Source organism: Sebastes umbrosus, chromosome 23 (assembly GCF_015220745.1).
Source record: "Sebastes umbrosus isolate fSebUmb1 chromosome 23, fSebUmb1.pri, whole genome shotgun sequence".
In the NCBI taxonomy this organism is placed as follows: domain Eukaryota; kingdom Metazoa; phylum Chordata; class Actinopteri; order Perciformes; family Sebastidae; genus Sebastes; species Sebastes umbrosus.
The window spans coordinates 16,129,679-16,152,454 of record NC_051291.1 but is presented as its reverse complement, the minus strand read 5'-3'; the positions used below and the strand labels follow the sequence as shown (position 1 = coordinate 16,152,454).

The 22,776-nt window shown below is 40.5% G+C and overlaps 1 protein-coding gene across 7 annotated transcripts in view; it reads right to left on the bottom strand.

Moving 5' to 3' along the window:
• Nucleotides 1-22,776, bottom strand: part of wnt5b (wingless-type MMTV integration site family, member 5b) — a 103,994-nt gene that overhangs the window by 5,996 nt on the left and 75,222 nt on the right. For all 7 annotated transcript variants that reach the window (XM_037760424.1, XM_037760423.1, XM_037760426.1 and 4 more), the window contains 4 exons: nucleotides 10,861-11,024; nucleotides 9,019-9,106; nucleotides 8,550-8,709; nucleotides 3,492-3,784 (listed from right to left, as the gene is read on the bottom strand). In XM_037760424.1, the coding sequence (XP_037616352.1) occupies nucleotides 3,492-3,784; nucleotides 8,550-8,709; nucleotides 9,019-9,106; nucleotides 10,861-11,024 (705 nt within the window). The remainder of the gene's footprint in view (nucleotides 1-3,491; nucleotides 3,785-8,549; nucleotides 8,710-9,018; nucleotides 9,107-10,860; nucleotides 11,025-22,776) is intronic.

The following is a 22,776-nucleotide window of genomic DNA, read 5'->3' as shown; positions in this document are numbered from 1 at the left end:
GAAAAGGCATATGAATGACATGATAATGCAAAAGGCATTTAGCGTGCAATAAAAACGCCATTCTTGCTTTTGGCGTGTCATGTGTACGCCATGTAGCCTGTACTGACTGCAATGTAAATGCATCAGCGTAAATATGCTACACTCAGAGCTAGTGGCGTAGAATAAAAAGCAAGAAAGACTGCTTATGACCTTAGGGGAGGGGAGTGGGTCCAAAAAGCACAGGACTTTTAACCATGAGACCGGTGTTTTGTTTCGCAAGTTACGTTAGTGAATTGTTTTTTTATGTTACGTTGTTTCCGTACGTATTGTACTTAGTTTACATACTTATTTCAAGCCCAACCGTTACGTTATTCCTAAACCTAACTACGAGGTCTTGTTGCCCCAATCGAACTGCGGATGTTACCGTAGTTTTCTTGTGTGGCGTACAAATCACACGCAAAGAGCCTAAATGTGTACTCACGACATGCGGAATGTCCGTGTGATATCGCACTACTTACTGTCTTTGCCACCGGGTTATATTAACAATTCCTTGTATCCATATTCTTCATATATATTTACAGTCTATCTACCTAATGTTGTCATACTGTCTCTCCATGATGTAATTTTACTGTTAGTATTTCAGGTGCTGCTAAAACTCTTTTGGGAGTTTTTCCTTATCTGAACTGTTGGTTTGTATGCTGTAAAGGTTGTAAAGCCCTTTGAGGCAAATTTGTGATTGTGATGAGGCGATGAAGCCTAGATAAAGTGCAGATAAAGACTAGAATATCTGTTGTAGGGCTGCTTGAAACTAAATTACATTTTAAATAGCTATACTATTGCATCAAATAGAAAAAAAACGCAGTATGTTTTGTGTTTTATTTTGTGCAATTTCTATGTAATTAACCATTAATCATATCACACATTTGGTATCTTCGGAAACAGAGTGTTCTTTATGAGAATTTAAAATACATTTGTGTGTGTTTGCACAATACTTGGGTGCCCAACATGCAGGATTTAAGACAGTAATGATTGAGGACCAAAGTGGAGATAAGTTCTTAGAGCAACACATTATTGTGCTTTTCTTTGGATCAAACATACATAAAACGTATAAAAATCAAAACAGTTAAGACTGGCCATTGTTGCAACAAGTGACACAGTGATCCACAGGTTGAGAAATAAATCTGAAAGTTTACTTCTGAGTTCAGAGCGCAGGTGGCACAGAAGTGGCCTGTTATTGTCTTTAGACTGGGAATGTACATCTAGTTGTTTTGGTCTCTATGTGTGACAAGGTCCGCCTCGTTTGATTTGTGTGAAACGGAGACAGTGGACCTGGGTGGCTGTGTGTGTGTGTGTGTGTGTGTGTGTGTGTGTAGGTCTTTGAGAGTCGGGGGAGTGTGACGGAGGTCCATCCCTCACCCTGCGTCTCTGTCTCCAGACGCTTGTACACACAGACGACCGCGTTAGCCGCCTTCCACACAAATCAAGTGAAGCTGAGCGTACACACACACACACACACACAGACACAGACACAGACACAGACACACACACTGAAACACACACACAGCGGCACGCCCCTGTCACCTCCACAAAAGCCCTGCGGTTTGCCTTGTTCAACCAAGCAAGACAAATCCCGCTTTGGGACAAACCGGCGTGTCCACGAAAGAAAAGAGCGAAGAGGGGACGTAGAGGAAGAGAGAAACTGTCTTCCTCTCACTCGCTCTCCTCCTTTTCATCTCTCTCTTCTCCTCTCTTCCGTTTCGACGGACGGACGACAATGAAGACCGGGGATCAAACAGGAGAGAGGAGGAAAAGTCATTCAAAAGAGTGTGTATGTGTGTTACAGAAAGGCAGAGGAACTGTGTGTGTGTGTGTGTGTGTGTGTGTGTGTGTGTGTGTGTGTGTGTTAATACGAGGCTGTAGCAGTAGATCTTTCTCTCTCATACACTCTCCTATAGCCCCAATGGGACCCTCAGCAGAAACACAACCTCTCCAGACCCTCACCTTTGACCCCTGATACACACACACAAACTCTCGCACAAAACCAGGCTCACTGTCTCTCACACAAATCAAATGGAGCTGAAACGACATACACACACACACGCACACACACACGCACACACACACACACACACACACACACACACACACACACACACACACGCACGCACACACACACACACACACACACACACACACACACACACACACACACACACACACAACACACAGCGTCTTTGTCTTGCAAACAGCTTAAACAAAGCTCCTCTAACTGAAGATAAACACATTCTCCTGATCCAGTGTGCACCAGAACGGGCAAATGGACCTTTTATGAGGAAGGTGTGTACGAATGTGTGTGTGTGTGTGTGTGTGTGTGTATGGCCTAGTTGAAGGTGAAAGGTTTCTTTTAGTGCATTTCTCCCCACCTGAAAGCATTTCCAAACACCTTTGACTCCAATATCGAGTGTAATCGTTGCTGTATGGTAACCAGAGAGGGACAAAAAACCCTCAGAAACATACCACATCCATCATCCATCATTTATCCATCATCACTCTCTTGTTCTCTTGCACATTTTCTTTTGCAAGTGTCACTTCTTAAATCTCATCATACAATCACGCATGTTATTAGCTGTGTTTCCATTCACATAGTTTTGAATCAGCGCGTATTGAGGCTTGTATCGTCTTAGACCAGTGACGTAATTGAAGACGCCAGAAGCCGAAACACAGTTGAGAAATTAATGTTCCTAAATAAAAATGAATAGTCTCCCCTCTATCATTGTCCTAAAGTTACACAAGCACATTCACTGCACTCTGCCCGGTTAAACCACTGCCTCACATCTGTCATATATCTGCCTGTTTTACACTCTTTGACCAATAGGTGGTTTTGTGAGCACATGAATGCTTGTCTTCGTCTCCAGACAGCATGAAAGCTGACCAATAGGTACCAATACCAGCTGACATGAACAACAATTAAAACTCGCCCAATTGAAATAAATTCCTGAAGCCATTTTTCTCTCGTAGATGGATTAAATGGCCAGGTTGAATTGTTTTGTTTCCAGTTGGCAACCTCTTCTTCTTCTACTCTGTTTACTGGCGGATTACAGCCATGTGTAGCCTATAGTGCCAACTTCTGCTCTAAACCAGTTAACGGGAACAGTCCTAAATCGCATTTCAAAAGCTTAAAATTCGCTTGACATGTGTTGCTGCATTTATATGTGTGTATTATGAGCTTGTGTGTGTGAGTGTGTGTTACTTCACTGGAATGTGCATTGACCCAGCGACCTAGCCAGACTCCAAGGGCGTTAGCAATTTTACCATTTGGACCCTCCCAATAAATAACTTACACACACACTCACAAATACTGCCAGGTCAGGCCACTTCCACTCACACACACATTCCTCACAGACATGCAGATGTAGGACGGGGTTAACAAGAACGGACTTCCTTCCCTAGTTACACTTCCAGTGTATATCAACTATATTTTTAAAGGCAAAAGTACATGTGTGTTTTTGTACCTGTCTCCCTGCTTCGTTGTTCTGCAGGTTCATCAGCGTTCGGGCGTGCTCGGCAGAACCGCGCGGGTAGTTCTTCTCTCTCTCCCTAGCGTCCACGAACTCCCGGGCGAATCGGTAGCCGTAGTGCACGTTGTCGCCGCAGCCGCCCCACAGCCAGTCGCGCGGCAGGTCGCGGGGTCGAGAGGCGCGGCTGCAGCCGCAGGTGGAGAGCTCACCCTCGCGGCACGCCCGGCTGATGGCGTTGACCACGCCGGCCGCGCTGATGGCGTAAGTGAAGGCTGTTTCCCTCGAGCCTGTTGGAGAGGAAAAATATATACATTACAGATATTTATAACTTAGAAAAGTTTTGTCTTTATGGCCATCATGTTTTTTATTTAGGGCTGTGGGGAATGTGTGTGTTCACTGACAGGAAACAAGGGTAACTGCTCAGGTTAACCCCCCCCACACACACACATACACTCACAGCAAACAGCCCCACACCCCACCTCACCTAACAATAGACAATAGATGTGATTTGAGGCTTTAACTCTGTACCTGGTTAAACTCAACAGCTTTAAACACCAGCTCAGCAATCCAAAATAGATGTTGAGCATTTAATGAAGTAAACATATCAGCTGTCCCGCGTATTTAGGTATACCTGCCCTAGATCTGGCTAGTCAACCATAATGATAAATTGTGAAGTCACCCAAAATTATTAAACATATTTCCTCACTCACCTCTAGTGGCATAGTTTCAATTGAATGTGTATTTTACATTTCTGCCTCCATCTCAGTACAGCTGAGGTGAATTGGATTTCATTTGTGGCGCTCACGGCAAAGAAAAAATACATCTGAATAATTTCAGATGTATTTTTTCTTTGCCGTGAGCGCCACAAATGAAATCCAATTCAGCAACATTTCTGTCTGTGAACAATGTTCCTGTTTACATTGGAACTACCTGATAAATCGTCTCAATAAAAACTGTGGTGTTCTGTGGATTATGCAGAGTAAAAAGTAGACATTTTCAGAAAAGATATGTTGCAGCTAAATGTAATTTTTCAACTCAGTGAGCACCGCTAATAAAATCCTCTCCATTGTGTTGAGGTAAAGGCAAACAACTCAGAAATGTGGACACATCAAAATCTTGGACAAATTAATTAAAACTACCTGCATGGTTACCACTATAGAGGTAAGGGATAAATGTAATTTGGGGGAACTGGCCCTTTAAGAGGAGCTCAGAAACTCTAAGTCTGCTTAATTGCACTGCAAAGACCTATGTGCAGGTAAATAGTCATTCACCTGTACTTACATACATACTTTTAATGTTAATGTTGAACCGTAAAGATGGATTCTTACTAAATCTAACCAGTTTAAAATAAACATCCACACTGCTGTAACTCTTTGTAGTTGCCTTAATGCATAGTGTTCAACAACACAAGTTCATATTAATGATTTCTCACCATCTAACAGTCTGTGGAATACACAACACAACCTGCATGTCTATTCTCTACATTAATACACAAACCATTCAGAAGGAAAAAGGACAAAGACAGTAAGAAAGGTTAAGTGCTCTGAAACTGAAAATTTACATGTGAACAGTAAAGAGCCCCGTGGTATTTCTGCTTGAGACTGCATTAACAAAGACCGGGGTCAGGTTTTATTAGATATTATAGGGTGACATTTCTCTCTTCAAATTATATTAGATATCACAGAGAAATCACAACAAGACGTCTTTATTCTACAGTATATGACTGTTTGCCCTGCTCCGTGATGAGTTTAGTGGCCTTATACATGATCAGATTCTTTGGTTTCACTATGATATTCATGTAATGTTGCTACAGAAAACTGTCATATGTTGGGCATCTATTGCATTTTTGAATGCTTCAACATTTCTGTATACTTGAAGTTATTTAGTTTCATATATTAGGCTATTATGTTGTTTTATGCCCGCACCCTGACAGTCCGCTGACTCTGTGGATTCTTTTAAAGGTCAGTTAAAGACTCACCTCTTTAGACTGGCGTTTGTGTTTTATTTATTCATTTATTAATGATGTGTGGTCACCACATCTTTCTATGAGCTCTTCCTTGTATGTTTGCATAATGATCTTGTTAAGCACTTTGTGATGCACGTCTGTGAAAAGCTCTATATAAATACATTTCACTTACTTACTTTTATTCTATTCTTAGTGTGCTTTGTTCAAACACAAGAGGCTTTTTAAGCTGGCTCACTTACAGTGTTTCTTTTCCCATTAATGTACACTTTCCCTTTCAAATAAACTACTAAAAATAAATAAATAATAAACAACTTAACAATAAAATCCCTACTGATTACTGTTTATGAGTGACACAGAATAACTTGCTTATGCTAATGCTTAAAGAAATAAGAAATACATATGAATAAGTTGCATAAATGAAAACAAATGGCAATATTGATACATTTATGGCTATATTGCATCTATATATTCCTGAGCAGTTCAAGTTAAAGCCAGTTCTCAGGTCCATTCTTACTCAACTCGTCAATCTTTATATCTTCATCCTCCTAAAGATTTAGGAGTGCCAAATTATGGAGTAGCTAATTTTTGTGTTTAAACACTATTTAGGTGGCTTCTTCCCAACTGGAACATTATAGGGTTATTATGGTGTGTTTGTTTATTTAACCCATAGTTTTAACACTTAAAGTGCTTTGCTTAAAGTGTTACTTAGCCTCTAGTATCGCTCTATATTATATTATAGGATGTCTATAGGCTGGAATCAACACCAGCCAGCCAGACAGACAGGTATGCATGCAGATGAGGCGTGTGCGCTCTTCATTCATTCATTCATGTTTTAGGAGCGGTCAGGATGCTCCTCCATCTGATATGCAGCAGGATAAAGAGACTTTATGGGACTTTCGGAGCAGCAGACTTCAAATAGCAGTCCGGATGTTTCGGCTCGGTGTCAGCTCATCAGCGCATTTCAAAAGAGGAGCCGCGGGACAATGGAGCGACTAACACCTCCAGATATAAACCTGGTAGAGAGACGGACTGTCAATAGAGAGACAGGCACAGAGACAGAGACGGAGCAGCAAACACCTCGTCTGACTGCCCGCAGCGGATCTGACACTGAGGTGTTGAGAGCTTTATTCCCACATCGCCTGCTGCGTAAAGACGCACTAGATACTGATCCAGGATCACAGCTACTGCTGGATACTCAATAAAACTGATGCATTAGAGAGATTACACGGCTTTTCTTTTGCTTCTTTACCTGTCTAGTTTGTGTGCGTCCTGAGGAAGCTACTCGACAGAGAAATACCATTACGCATGCGCAGTAATGACAAAAGTTTCTGTGCTACCAATCAGGGTGTGCTCAGTGATATTTAGGGCAAAATCAAATATCTGAAATGTTCTGAATATTACAATTAATAGGCCTTATTAAAAGTATTGTAGTCATCTTTAAGTATTTGTTTCCTTTACAACAAAATAGATAAATAAATCTACTGTAATCCTATAGACTAATAGATGTCATTAAAAACTACATACTTGCATCCTGCAGTAAAACAAATACAATGATATATATACATATATATATTATGGCAAGCCGTTCAGGATTTCATTCAATATTCTCAAATTTCACATTATATATATATGATAATTTCCTGAACGGCTTGCCATAAAAAATAAATATATATATATATACATATATATATATATATACTGTATATTATCCTGCTGCATATCAGATGTAGGAGCATCCTGACCACTCCTAAAACATGAATGAATGAATGAATAGCGCACACGCCTCATCTGCATGCATACCTGTCTGTCTGTCTGGCTGGCTGGTGTTGATTCCAGCCTATAGACATCCTATAATATAATGTAGAGCGATACTAGAGGCTAAGTAACACTTTAAGCAAAGCACTTTAAGTGTTAAAACTATGGGTTAAATAAACAAACACACCACCATAATAACCCTATAATGTTCCAGTTGGGAAGCCGCCACCTAAATAGTGTTTAAATTTCACAATGTTATAGAGAATAGAAGATTAATACACACAAATTTAGTACGGACTATACTTAAACACTCTAGGAAAAATGCCTCATGTGAACCTTTAATATTGTAATAATAATATGTTACTGAGATAAAAAAATAATAATAATAATTAAACACAATAAATAAATGCTTCATAATTCTGTATTACAGGAATATTATGACAATTGGCCCTAACTCTATCCATAAGGCTGTTTGACCGGTCTATTCGTTGGACCCTCAATACTCTGCTAGATTCAATTTCAGGCTAATATCAACGCACAATAAAATGCAGCATAAAGTGTTCTGTCAAACATTCAACATCCTGATCATGACCTGTCTAAACACTTGTTGTGTTAATAATCATAATAGCAGTCTAACAATCAAAGTAAAACAATAACATTGTTGCATCACTTACTGCCTCCATCTAGTAAAGAATACAGTTTAATACAACAAAAACTGTGAATTATTGTGAAAACATGACTGAAAACTCTTGCTTGGTATTCAGGACGAACCTGTTAATGTCACCTAGGGCTGCAAATAATGATTATTTTCAATGTCAATTAACTGTTTGGTCTATAAAATGTCAAAAAATGGTGAAAAATGTTGATTGATGTTTCCCAAAGCCCAATATGACGTCCTCATATGTCTTTTTTTTTTGTCCACAACACAAAGATATTCAGTTTACTGTAATAGAGGAGTAAATAAACCAGAAAATAATCACATTTAAGAAGCTGGGATATCAAACCGGTTATCGATTATCAAAATAGTTGGCCATTAATTTGATAGTTGACAAATAATCGCTTAATCGTTGCAGCTCTAATGTCACCTATAACGTTTTATTTCCTATTTAAAAATAGCCAATAACACAATACAGCTGTTGACATTTCTTGCATGTCTTATGTAACTTCTGGGCTTTTGCACACTTGATGAAATCACTACTTGAGGCAAACAATAAAACAAAAAGAATTAAAACCTGCCGTCACTGTCAAATTGATTAACAGGTCTGGAAAAAAAGACATTATGCAATAACTTTCCTCACGCTGTTCCTGATCCCATTAAACATTAAACTCACCGATCTGCATGACCCGTCCAAACACCGACGTGTTGTCCACAGTGCTGCAGTTCCACCTCCTCTGTCTGAACTGGAACTGACACTCCTTGATGCCCGTCTTGGCTCCGTCTCCGATGTAGACCATGTGGTCCTGGTACAGCTGGCACAGCTTCCTCTGGCCCTGCAAGCCGCGCAGCAGCAGCACAGGAGAGATTAGCAGAGATTAGCGTGTTAATGGTTGGATGCTTTAGCGGCCCCTGTGGGGAAATTCTCCTTTATTTGACCATTTCAGATTTCAGAGTCAGGCGGAAGATTAGGCGTCACCCTTTTCATTGATGCTGATGTTGAGAGAGCCATGACGTGCAAAACTGAGCTCCTATTCTAGCAGAATCTAATCATCACTGAATTCATGTTATAGGGAGCTGTTAGAGGTGTGTTTACAACATTTGAAAATGTATTAAAAAGAAGTCTAAAGCAGACAGGAACTTACCTGGGAGAGACCAGACAGCTGACTGCAGAGAGGCTGAGCTCCAATGATGTACATCTCCGGCCGCTGGATCGGGGTCAGAGCTAGTGACCTGAGAGACAGAGGCCACATTAAGTCTAAATTTGAACCAATAAACTCTATCTGTTAAGATCAAAGATAAGTGGTAGGAGACAGGATCTCTGTGATGTACGACTCTCTCTCTCTCTCTGTAGAGGACAAAGTTCAGACACAAGTTTATTAGTACAACTGGCCTATAAAGTGTAGATAAATAGACTCTTCTGGTGTTCATCTCCGCAGCCACTCCCCTCGTGCTTCCTGGAAGTCCTTTTTCACACAAACAATCATACATTTTGAATCACTATCGCTTTAAAAAAAAAAAAAAAGTGACAATTTGAGCCCACACACAGAGAATATGACCCTTTCATGACCATCTACTTTCCAAACAAATGGAAATCAAACTGTGTGAAGATCGTCCTTATACCTAAAGAGCTACAGGAAGATCAGTTCATGCATTATAATATGCATTGATGGCACAAATGGAAATGGCAAACTATGAACTACCTATTCAAAGCATCCACTAACCTGCACGCACACACACCCTCCACTACATTAAAGCCAACTGAACAGTTGCATAGTTGTCCTGTAAGTCAAGAACAAGTGTGGCTAATTGACGGTCCTATAGGCACACAGCAGCAGCAGCAGCAGGCCTCCATGCAGGGCCATTTGGGGCTCCGCCAGGGTAAATATTGTGACAGAGCCCTCACATTTGTTCCATTCACTGTTAGGGCTCTATACCACAGGACTGGGGACATCACCCCCCAAAACACACACAGACACAAGAGGCAACACAAAGTCTATTTGTCCTCTTATCAATAGCATACAAGCAAAAAGATATGGAGGATATGATGAGAAAGTTCACTACATTTTAGGAAATATTGTACTTTTTACTCCACTATACATGTATCTGACAGTTCCTGTTACTAGTTAGGCTACTTTTCAGATAAAGCTATGACATTTTTTGGGCTTGTAGCCTCTTATGAAAAAGAAATGTCTATAGGACCTGCAGTCTCGTTTCAGATGTCTATGAGCCGCCAAAGAGACATTTCTCCTCTAAACTTATGAGACGGTTTCCATTTAAATAACTGCTTGAGTCCCAAAGAAGTCAAATTATCCAATATTTATAAAGAGGAAGGTCCCCCCCCAAAAAATATCACAATTTGTGTAAGAGAACTTATTTTCTCCCCTCTTTTCTACCACATTAATCATCTTATTTTGTGACCCTTTGGAGGGGTTTGGAACCACTTGACTAAACTACCTAACTGTACAAATAGAAGTAGTGGAAAAGTAGTAAAACTAGTTCCAGCTCGACCAGCTACTGCAGTAAAATGTCACTTAAGCCCTAATGCATCAGTCACACTAATGTCACAGTCACAGGTGCCATTTGTCTGCAGAATGAGTACTTTTACTTTGACACTTTGAGTACATTTTGCTCAATATCAATAGCATACAAGCAAAAACATATGGAGGATATGATGAGAAAGTTCACTTTCAAAAAAACCTCCTTCAGTAACAATCAGCAGACCCTAAGGTCATATACTAAACCAGCTCCATTAAACAAACATGCATGATTGGAATCAAAAGGAAAACAAATAGCTGCCATGCTCGTGGTGATGCAAAATCACAGACAAATGGCACAGTAAACATACATTTTTGGACAGACAAAAAAGGACAAAATCAGGAGAAAGGATGTCAAAAAAAAAAAGAACAATCTGTCAATGCGTCACCACATTACTGAACATCTATTAAAAAAAACAATAAATCAATGCACCAGCAGTGATCACTCACCACCATGAGTTGGCATCCACCACCAGCACCTGGGCGCTGCAGGCGAGGAAGGCGGCTGCCAGCAGCAGATGTCGCCCGGCACCGTGTCGCTTCCTCCGGACAGGCCTGGTGTCCATGGTCCGCCGCGTCACCGACACACAGCCGGAGCTCAGGAAAGTGCTCTGCTGTTGAGACAATGATGCAGAGGAGTCAGGAGAGGAGTCCTGCTCGGTCCTGCTGGTTGACGATACTTGAGTCTTATTTTCTTATAATCCACTTGTCTTCTTTTTTTCCTTCCAGTCTCAAGTATTTAGAACTATAAAAATAAATCTGCCATAAAAAATAACATGAAAAAGTCAAAAAGTGCAGAGAGTTTGTAATCCCAAAAGGTCAGAGGGCTGCTTGTTAAAAAAAAAATCCACTTTACTGGTTAAAACTTCAGTTCAAAGTCATGCGTAAAATGGTTTTGGGTTTTACGCAAAGTGCAAGTCTTCTTCCCTATCTAAAGAAGACATAAACAAAGCAAAGCTACAATGTGAAAAGTGTGATCCCAGTTGTTGTCTTGAGGAAAGATTAACAAGGAGATTAACACACTAATTGAGCAGCAAAGCGACTGTTCTGTTCCTTTCCTGTCCTCTCACGACCACCACATCTCTCTCTCTCTCTCTCTCTCTCTCTCTCTCTCTCTATAGTCTACACTCCTCCTCTTCTCACCCCCTCTTCACCTCAGAAACCCCCCCTGCCCTCTCCCTCACTGGCCATACATTAAAGTTACACCAATTGGGTATTGGATGCAGTCAACATTGAATTCCATTCATTCATTCATTCATGGTTTATTTAATAGGGACCAATACAATGTACATAGACAACTTAAAAACAGCTATCATAGTGTGCTTATAGCGGATGCTAATTTGCAACACCTGTCCCTAGAAGGACTTTTTGTGAAAATAAGAGATTAAAACAGGAATGGGTACAGGAAAAATAAATAAATACAATAAAGCACACATTTAAAAACATTACAATTAATTAGTAAAAACTAGACATGACTACAGGTTTGTCGCTGAATTAAACAGGATTTGGTAAAGTTTGCAGCAGATTTTAAGTGATCAGGTATAGCGAGTTCCAAGACTTCGCTCCTTTCACAGAAAAAGCTGTCTGAGCAAAACATGTTCTGCAGAATTGAACTTTACAATTGCCACTTGAAGCTGCTCTGGTGGATCTGCTACAGCTCTGTAGTCTCATGATGTATTTGCAGAAAGGCAGAGGGGCAAGTCCGTTCAAACATTTAAAGCCAAGACTGGAAGACTGAAAGCACCTGTGATGTTGCGTTCAAAGGTTTTGAATATGGACAAAGTGCACAAAATCAATTGTGGTTTTTGGTGCAATCACTCCCTGATGACTCCAGACAGCTGATACATGTTGTATAGTGGCCATTTGTGGGAAAAATCAATATCAAACTTAAAGGTCCCATATCTTGTTCATTTTCAGGTTCATACTTGTATTTTGTGTTTCTACTAGAACATGTTTACATGCTGTAATTGTCAAAAATCCCGTTATTTTCTTCATACTGTCGGTTTGAATATGCCTGTATTTACCCCTCTGTCTGAAAAGCTCCGTTTTAGCGCATTTTGACGAAATTGCAACAGAATTGCGTTGCTAGGCAACAGCTTGGTCCATGTGTACTTCCTGTCAGCTGATGTTATTCACATACACTGCAACCAGGAAATAAACTGGGACAAATTTAGAATGTTTACGTTTAAAATTGTGTCAAGGGTCTAAATATTGTATATTCGTGACATCACAAATGGACAGAAATCCTGACAGCTTGTTTCAAATGCAGAGTTTCTGAATACGGGCTGTGTGTTTTTCCCTGTGGATTGAGCGTTTTGATACTTTCACAGTATTTATAAAGAACTTAAGCCTTCTTTATAATAAAAAAACATGAAAATCTCACTTTTTTATAATATGGGACCCTTAAATCAGAGGACCACTGACGCACCATGGGTATGTGGTTTACGCAGGCAAAAGACTCCATTGTCCTTGCAAAATGTGTGTGTTTCTGATGATTTATTTAACCAAAAAAAGCAAGCAAACAAAGCTCAAAGAAAACATGGATGTCACTGCCTCTCTTGTTCTGGTAAAAAAACATAAGCCCACCCAGGTGCATGCTGGTCCTCCCTGCCTACATAAACTCGGAAAAAAAGTTTTGAAATCTGTGTTTGGTAGATTATTTCTCTGTTTTTACAATGCTGATTGGCATTGTATTTTACATCATTGGAAAGCCTGTTTATTTACCTTCACAATAGTGTCGAACTTGTAAGGATCATGCATTTGCATCATTGTGAAGGTAAATAAACAGGCTTGCCAACGACGTAAAATACAATGCCAATTAGCATTATAACAACAGAGAAATAATCCACCAAACACAAATTTCCAAACTTTTTTTTCCGAGTTTATATAAACAAAATACTATTACGCAAAAAACTACATATACCAAACAAGAAAATAGATCAACTTAACAAATAACTAGTAAAAGAAAACATTATCAAAAAATCAAATCTAAATAAATCAAACAATACTACTCATTATTAGTCAAATAACAACTAAATACTAACAACAGATAAATAGCTCTTGCACATGTTTCTAAACAAGGTCTCCATCATTACTATCTGACCAGAGATCAGTTAATTGTCCATCCAGGGATCCTAAAACTTAAAAGTGAAATTTGTGTAGGCTATGCATCATAATGTTTGTGCATAATGGTCACTAAAGTGTTGCACCGACCGTGTTTTAAAGAAGAATCGACCTCAAAGAAGTTCACATGCGTCAAATTCCTTTTATTAGCTGAAGTGAATAATTTGTTTGAATAAAAGGTGAGTGCTTCCAAAACGGTCTAATCCCCTCTTTGGTCTGCGAAAATAAAAGGCAACACACACTACCACCCCGCCTCCCACACACACACACACACATACACATTACGCACGAACACACAGAGACGGCCAGGAGTCCTGAAAAGTCGTGGAGTAAAGAAAAGGCGTGTTGAAGCGAGCTCTCCTCAATTCATATCCAGCTAAAGACAAACTGGGCGGCGAACCTACAGCTCTCTGATCTGACTCAGTGCTTCTCAAAAGAGTGAGTCCACAACCAAAGGTGGGCTCAGGGGAGATTATAGTCTGGGCCCTCCACAACTTCTCTCCAAGGCTTTTAAAACATTCATCAATAAAAATGGAAGGTTATTAGTTTTAGTATAGCCTTTGTTAGACTAACATGAAAGCAAAAAGTAATTAAAGAGCCTTCTCTGAGCAGCTGTCAATCACTCGCAAACTCCGATCAAATGGTCAAACTAGGCAGCGCTGATCAAATATGAATCAATATCCTGTTACTGTAATGCCTATTTTTTGTCTCAAATGGTTTCAGAATCATCTTGTAGTGTACTGTTTAGCTGTAAAATAAGAAAGTTTGTGACCCCGGCAGCCATGCTGAGATCAGTTGAGGAAATACCAAGCACCGCCCACCGGCCGGAGCAATCTGGCTGTTTCTCATAGTGGCGAGCAACAGCAGAGAGTCGTATGTCACTTGCCTCTGCATGATAATAGACCACCTTTCATCTCCCGGGGGCCCTAAACTTCCCCATCACACACACACACACACACACACACACACACACACACACATAGTGAAGTGATCTAACTGGCTGCCTTCAATATACGTCTGATATGCTGCAGTGGGCGGGTATTGGGTCAAAGTCAGGTTGAGCGGGTGAATAAACAATGAGATACATTTTGGGAAACAGAAACAGGTAATTCTAATATGTAACAACACTAAAACTGGTCCAACTGATCGCTCAGTAAACGACCCTGAGGCTGAACTACATTACTTCCTCTCTGCTTTCCTCGTGTTTTTCCACTTTAGGCCACAATGTGCAGCCGTTTCTGTCAAGAGGTGATGCACCTTGTGATGCTGAAGAGGTTACCATGACAACAGCGACCCCATCTGGTGAAACATAGACATTGATTTCTCCCAACAGAAGTCCCAATACATCAGCTCTTGCTTTTGAAATGACATTACAAGGATCCATTTATTGGCCTATTTTGGGGATATTTACCCAAAGTATCATCTTATATCTTCATATACAGTATTGTAGTAGATAGTTTCCTGATACCTGCACAGTTGTACACAGTACAAATTTGTTGGAACAACAGGTTAGTAAGATAGTGCTCGTACAATTCTGAGGTACTTGTACTTTGCTTGAGTATTTCCATCCTACAGGACTTTATACACTACATTTTAGGAAATATTGTACTTTTTACTCCACTATACATGTATCTAGTTAGGATACTTTTCAGATAAAGCTTTGACATTTTTGGGCTTGTAGCCTCTTATGAAAAAGAAATGTCTACAGGACCTGCAGTCTCGTTTCAGATGTCTATGAGCCACCAAAGAGACATTTCTCCTCTAAACTTCTCAGATGGTTTCATTTAAATAACTGTTTGAGTCCCAAAGAAGTCAAATTATTCAATATTTATATAGAGAAAATTCCCCCCCAAAAATTATCACAATTTGTGTAACAGAACTTATTTGTTCCCCTCTTTTCTACCCCATTAATCATCTTATTTTTGGACCCTTTGGAGGGGGCCGACCCTCAGGTTAGGAACCACTTAACTAAACTACCTAACTGTACAAATAGAAGTAGTAGTAAAGTAGTAAAACTAGTTCCACCTCGACCAGCTACTGCAGTAAAAGGTCACTTAAGCCCTAATGCATTAGTCACAATAATGTCACAGTCACAGGTGCCATTTGTCTGCAGAATGAGTACTTTTACTTTGACACTTTAAGTACATTTTGCTGCTTTTGAATAACAGACAATTACTTATAAGCTTTTTTTTTAGTTCTTTGAGTACTTCTTCCTCCACTGTCAAACATCAATTCAGAACGATAAGTTAACAAGGTTTCAAAATGAGGAACTTGCGTATCACATGAAGTCTTTGAAACTTGAAATTCAAGTTGAGAAACATAGTGATCAAATACACCCAGCTTTCATTTCAGCTCAGCATACGGGATATCTTTGTATTCTTGTGTCTTGTATCACTGTGGTGGATTCAAGTAGGTTTGACCTCCCCGGTCAATGCTCTGTATTGTAGCAGCTAAATGATGATGTCATGATGATGACAGACTAATCAGTAGTCTGTAACTGACACTACAGCATCCCCTAGTGTTACTTTACCACACAGTCTTTCTTATACATTAGAGTAGTGGTTCCCAACCTGGGGTAAGGGTCCCCCTTAGGGGGGCGCGTAAGATCACAGGGGGTGCGCCAGTATTTGTCTGCTCTAAGGTTGTCAGTTAGATTTGCTCACGTATAACTAACATCATAATAACACACTTATACACATCCCTTATATTTATACAAAAGTCTGTATATAAAACTATCTGAAAATACATATTTCTTAGTAGGCCACATTCTGTTGAAACCTGGTATTTGTGCACAGTTGCAGATAAATATTAGGCAACCCTAATATTATTAGTATTTTGTAGAATTAGATTCCAGTGGTGGCTGCGTTGGATTGTTTCCGACTCGTGTAATCCAAACATTTCCAATAACTCCAGAGCGTTGTAAAGTCCAAAAGTCTACATTTATTGAAGAAAGATAGATGTAATCATTTCCAAATATTCACAACACATTTTTATCTAATGAAATACTCTGCTTTAACCCATATTTGTTGGCGTTTAGCCTTTAAAAAACTACATTTTCCAGCCATCAATAAAATGTTTGCTCCTGTATTAACGGGGCAGTCTAACAGCACCATAAATTACTTAATTTATTTAACCACAATAACAAATAATCTATTTCGGCTCAATAACGCTATTGTAGTAGTTTTCTTAGATACATGTAAGGGGGGCTTCAAGGAAAATAGATTGGGAACCACTGCATTATAGGAGTGTTGAGAAGAATTGCACATGTATTGGCAATAAACCTGATTCTGCTGTTGATGTTTTTACATTTCCAGATGATCTATATTTTGCTTGAAACTGAAATAAATAGGTTTCTCCTCTTGAGAACTCGGCTCATTAAAACATGCTGATTGTCTCGTCATTTGGGAACTGAAGAGAAACAGGCCAACAGCTAATTCTGGGACGACATGACCCAGAGACTCAGAAATACAGGACTGGACTGGAGCAGCTACACCAGCATACTGCTCTGTGATAGCTGCTGGTTTTACTGGTAGCTTGTGATGCGCCTGTTGAAACACAGGGAGGTGCAGTTCAGCTACAGTACAGCCAACAACTAAAGTGAGGCAGGGAGGTGGGGTGAGGGCACGGAGACAAAACTTGGACCAAGAGAGATAAAGAAAGAAAAGAGGTAGGAGGGAGAACAGAGAGGCTGAAAGAGAGAGGGAGTGTCCAAGTAATGGATACACAGAGAGAGAGAGACAGACAGAAATAGAGGGAGCGAGAGAGAGGACTTGTCCCCAGAGGATATGTGCAATAGCCGTGCAACAGGGAGCAACGCCTGAGAAAGTCGGCAGCTCCTCTCTGGATTAACAGCAGCCTCACTTTTTATTGCCTCCAGTGCCAGACTAGAGCGGGCGAAGCAGCCAGCTCTCTCCTGCAGGGAAACCAGCTGCGGTCGGCTGATGAGGCCTGAGCTGATCCCCTGGAAGCTGCTCATGCCAAAATGCTAAATATCCATTTTTAGAAATGACTGCCACTTAAAAATTGATCACCCTCTAGTTAAAAAGACAAAAAAACATCCTCTGAGTGTGCAGAGAAGTCGGGGCAAATTTATCCCTTTAAAGGTACCTGCTTAGCCGACAGTCCTCTAAAGTTTGAGGCAGAAATGTCCTGTTTGTCATGATTCAGCCTCCCTAAAGCAAAGTGGAAGGAGAAGCCAGATCTTTCACTACAATAAAAGTAGCAATACTGCAGTATAAAAATACTCCTACATTAAAAATGGCCCTTTTGGCGAAATGCGCTTAAGATTAAAAAGTAAAGTACTCATATTTTATATAAATGGCCCCTGTGAGCTGTGACTGTTATACTATTTATATTATTGGAAATGTGTAAAAGCATTTTACTGGTATAGCTGGTCAAAGTGGAGCTAATATTTACTATTTTATATGCTGTTGAGTAGCTTAATATATGATATTTTATAAGCTCGTCATATGTTTAGGGCTCAAAGGATTGCAAAGTAAAATGCTAAGTTGGACTATTAAATCTAGCAACTTCATTGCCCGATTGGGCAAAGAATTAATACAATTACACATGATAATTAACTTTGGTCTCTGTTGTTATTTGATAATTGCTAATAACTAAAACAATGTGTGTAGGGTCAAGTAAAATTTGACTTTGGGCAAGTAGATTTCTGACCCACTTGCCCGACCAGGCAATTGAAAAAAACATTAACGTTGAACCCTGATGTTTTTTATGTAAGACCTGGATCAGCAAAGTAACTAACTGTAGTCGTCGAAGAAAATGTCAATTAAAAAGTACCTCTGCAATCTCCTGCAGTAGAAATATAAAGCAGCATGAAATAGAAATACTTAAGTAAAGTACAAGTACTTCATTTGTACTTGAGTAAATGTATTTTGTTACATTCCACCACTGCCAACAAACTGTAAATATGAGTGGTAAATACGCATCAATCTCACAATACCCATACAGTATAAACTGTGATGTTCCACAACAACTGTCAACCTGAACATCTTTCTTGCAATTGACATATAAACAAGTTTCCATCTTTTTTCTGCTGCCTCCACCAGGAGGTCAAAGGTCAGACACAGCTGCAGGGCATTGAGCCCTGGAGTCTGCGGGGATTCATGGTTTTGCTCAAGGACACTTCAGCAGGGCAGATGTTTGTATAGAGAGGGGCTTCGACCACCAGTCCACCAGTTGAAGGATAGTCTAATCCATAATCGTGCCCACCCATCCAAAACACATTCTAACTACTTAAATAAAGGTTTAGAGTGGTTTTTATTCTTAAAATGATTCTTTAGATCAGACGCGGTGCAGATACATGGACACATTTATAAGAACCAAAGAACTCAACTACAAATGTGACCACAGCGAACCCATAGGATGATGAAACTACCTGCTCCACTTACTATATATATATGATATGCCTCTATCTCTGTCGCGCTCATGTCTTCCTTTGTCTCTCTTTCTTCATGTCTGTTCCTTTTCCAAAAACACACAACCGCACACACAGACGTGCAGCAACAAACTGCCAAATGCAGCTGGCTGCGGGGAAATTTACTACACACACACACACACACACACACACACACCCCTGGGGGAAATGCAGTGGGACTTGGAAGCAGCTGAGAGGGGCTTTGGAGAGGCCTTGGGCTTTCTAGCTGTCTCTTTGTTTTTTGTTTCAGTTTACATGTGTGGTTGCATGTACGACGTCCTATGGAAATCTTCCCGTTCCTCCCTCCTTCTCCTGTCCCCCCTTCCTCTCCTCTCTTCGTCACGCTTGCTCTCCTCTTTCACCCGCTCCATCTCTGTCCATCTCCTCCCTTCTTCCCTCCATCCATCCTTCTGTCAGCTGGCAGAAGATGAGTCATGCCTCTAGCTGGGAGGCTAAAACTCCCTCTCTCTCTCTCTCTCCCTCTAAATATATCTTCTCTATACTTCTCCTCTCCAGTCCTTCTGTGTCTCTTTTTCCCTCCTTCTCTCACACTTCTCTCTGCTCTGCATCACCATCTGTTTCTCTACGTCTCTCTGCTTTGTTCCGTCGCTCCGCTACCAAGCTCTTTCCTCCTTCCTCCTCTCCATTTCTCGCATGCTTTTTTTCCCCTGAAAGTCAGATTCATCAGCCATTTATGTTTCCATCCATCCCTCTCTTTCTCGCTCTCCAACAGTGCACCCAGGCACCTATAAAAAGCTGTTCTCACGCTCCCTCGTCTCTTAACTGTGATGATGTGAACGCTGCAATCGCTTGTAAAATCTCTGTATATAGTGGCTATACTTTTTCTCTGTACTGTAAATAAATGTATTGAGAGCTACTGATAACCTGACATTATTTGTGTATGTCAACATTATTCTGATAAAGGCATCAGATCTATAATGTAAAGGCTAGGTATGTTGTTGCTGTGTAATGGAGACGACGCGTGTCCAATTTAGGTTATTTACATGGTGCGATTCAAAACGAAACGATGCTTTTTGCTTGCCTCAGCCAAGAAAATTTGTTTTTGACTTGAAACTAGGCTATGCAATTTTACATCATTGTGGACCATTATTATTACTTTAGATAACGCCCGAAAAGCTTAAAGACAAAACTTGCTATAGTGAAGTAATAAGTGCAGCAGAAGCATGTTGTCCTGGCCAAAAGGAGGAGCCGCTGCTGCCGGGTGTGGAGCTCTCCACCTCCCGGCGGCGGCAGCAAAGCCGGATCTGGGTCTGTCTGCGGCGGGCTGGTTGCTGCCAGAGGCCCCGCTGGAGTTTGAGCTGAAGGACTTTCTGGTGAACCTGCGTGCTGCAAATTGTTTCTACTATATAGAAATAACCAATCTTCACGCTGATAGTCTCGTTTGCTTAGAACATATAGAAGCATCGGTATTAAATTGAGACGGTTTCATAACCAGATAAAGGTTCCTTGTAGTAACTTTAAATTTGCCAACAACATAAGCCATGATAAGCTACTGGTTACAGTAGCTTCATTAGTAAGAAGAATATTTTGTTTCTTCTTTAAAAGGTTTCATAGTCTCCCAACTAAAGTGCTTGGATATGGTTGAAGAATAAAGTAGGAGTCTAAACTGATGAATCGGTGCAGACCGAGCCATGTTTGGCACCTCAGTGGAAACGAAACAACTGAGAGAGCTCTGGCTGCCCTCGTTTGGCACTGGACTGGAACCGCGGGACAGGCCGAGTCCCTGATCAGGAAGCCCAGGGAGAAGCCTCTGAGGCTGGGCCAGATCCCCTGATTTCCCCCTGGTGCCCCGGAGCTCCGCTGGTCAAACTACACTGGTCTCCTGATCCCTTCTCTAGAGAGATTAACACACACACACTCAAACATGTATAAACACATGTGCAAGCATACTCACAAACACTCTGAAAGGCTCAATGACACAGAAACACACAAACCAACACACACACACACACACACACACACACATACGTTTGCTCTCTGTCTCACTCACTATTAAACACATACTCTCACACACGCATGATTTTAGTAAGCAAATTAAAGTCAAAATCAATCTCTCGGCCCTCTGGGTATATAAAACTTTTTTCTTAAGACTTAACACGCAAATTTTAAAACTGCACTCAACTAGCAAAGAGATACAAGTAAGGAATCTGCACATACACACTTATACTAAGAGAGGGAGACACACATGACACACACACACACACTTACAATGTGAATCAGAGGAGTTTTCTTCAGGGGATGAAGCTGCGCTGGTCTGGCCTGATTTACTGCTCATCTCTGAATTGATTCATTTGGTCTATAAATCCCCAGGACGCCTTGTACTGTGTCACGCACACACATGCTCATGCACACAAATGTGTACTGTCTTTCCAGTGCTCTCGCTATTTCCCTAGTTTTGTTGATTTTGCTGCTTTTGTGTTAACTTTCCACTACAGAATACACTTTCACAAGTCTCGCCATTCTTCCCAAATCTCTTCTTTTCCAAGCCACCCTCCTCCCTTCTTTGTCCCTGTGTGTTATAAACTCAGTGTTGTCATATTTAATTCGACAACAAACAACTTTAATAGTAGTAGTAGTAGTACTATATAAAGGTAATTTCTAGCAGACAGGGTTAGTTGGTTGTATAGGACAGTCAGATGCATGGTTGATTTTTTTTGTTTCTTTTGTTTTAGATGTTTCAATTTGCCGAACAATTTTTTATGTGGATGGAAGTTTTGATTTGACTCCAAGCTGCTCTTTGCACTTTAATGGTCCTGAGCGGCAGTAACATGTAAAGAACCTAAATTTGGACTTAAATGTCTCTGACTATTCAAATTTTGTCTGATGTGAGACTGCAGCTGGTGAGTAATATTGTTGACAGCACATTCAGTCACTGATGAGTCATCTTTGTCTCGATGGTTTGCTCACTTGCTGCTGTTTCTGTATTTCAGTCAGTTTTGTCGATATTTCATAGTTTTTTCTGAGAAATGTCTCGGTCCAAAAGCTATTTTGACTCAGACATGTCTTGGTCATGCACACTGGTCTCACACAGTTTCATCTTAGGTTTTCTAGCAAATACTGTATAATTTTTAGTCCACAATAATGACAAGAAAGAGTTGGGGAATCATGCTTCAGCCTACACTGCAGCTAGTTACAATAAGGAGGAAATTAACCCCTTAGCCTACGCTGAATTCACACGACGCAGCGGTAAAGAGCGGCGCGCCGCAATAATTCATTCTTCTACGGCCGGGAGGTGTGTTCTTGTGTTTCAGGCAGGGAAGAAATTCTTTGTAATATAGGTCAGCAGGTCACAGGAGTCACAGGGTCTGTTTACTGATTGGCTGCGGGTCCTCTCTGGCTGCATTTCACCGCTAAAAGTTGAACTGTTCCCAACTTTTAGTTTGGCCGCACTTCACCGCAGAATCAAACGGCCGCAGCTTGCTGAACTCGGGAGTGGCCGCCGCAACTTTTCTTAGACATTGCATGGCAGCTTGCCTCAGGCCGCAGTTCATCGCTGCTCTGGTGTGAATTTGGCTTTAAAATGCATTTCCGCTTTAGTAATTTTAAGGTTGGACAAATCAACTTACTCTGTATAATAATATTACAAATATATTCTGTATCTTCATTTAAGTGATATGATGTTTACAACCCAATTCTAATTTTTGTGGCTTCACCATTCCATCGAACATAGATACACATACAGATGTCTTGTTGATAATTTTTACACATTTCACGCTGACACATTTGGTATCTTTGGAAACTTTTCTTTACTTTAATTTGGGGTTGAGAGGTTAGATGTTTATAATTTA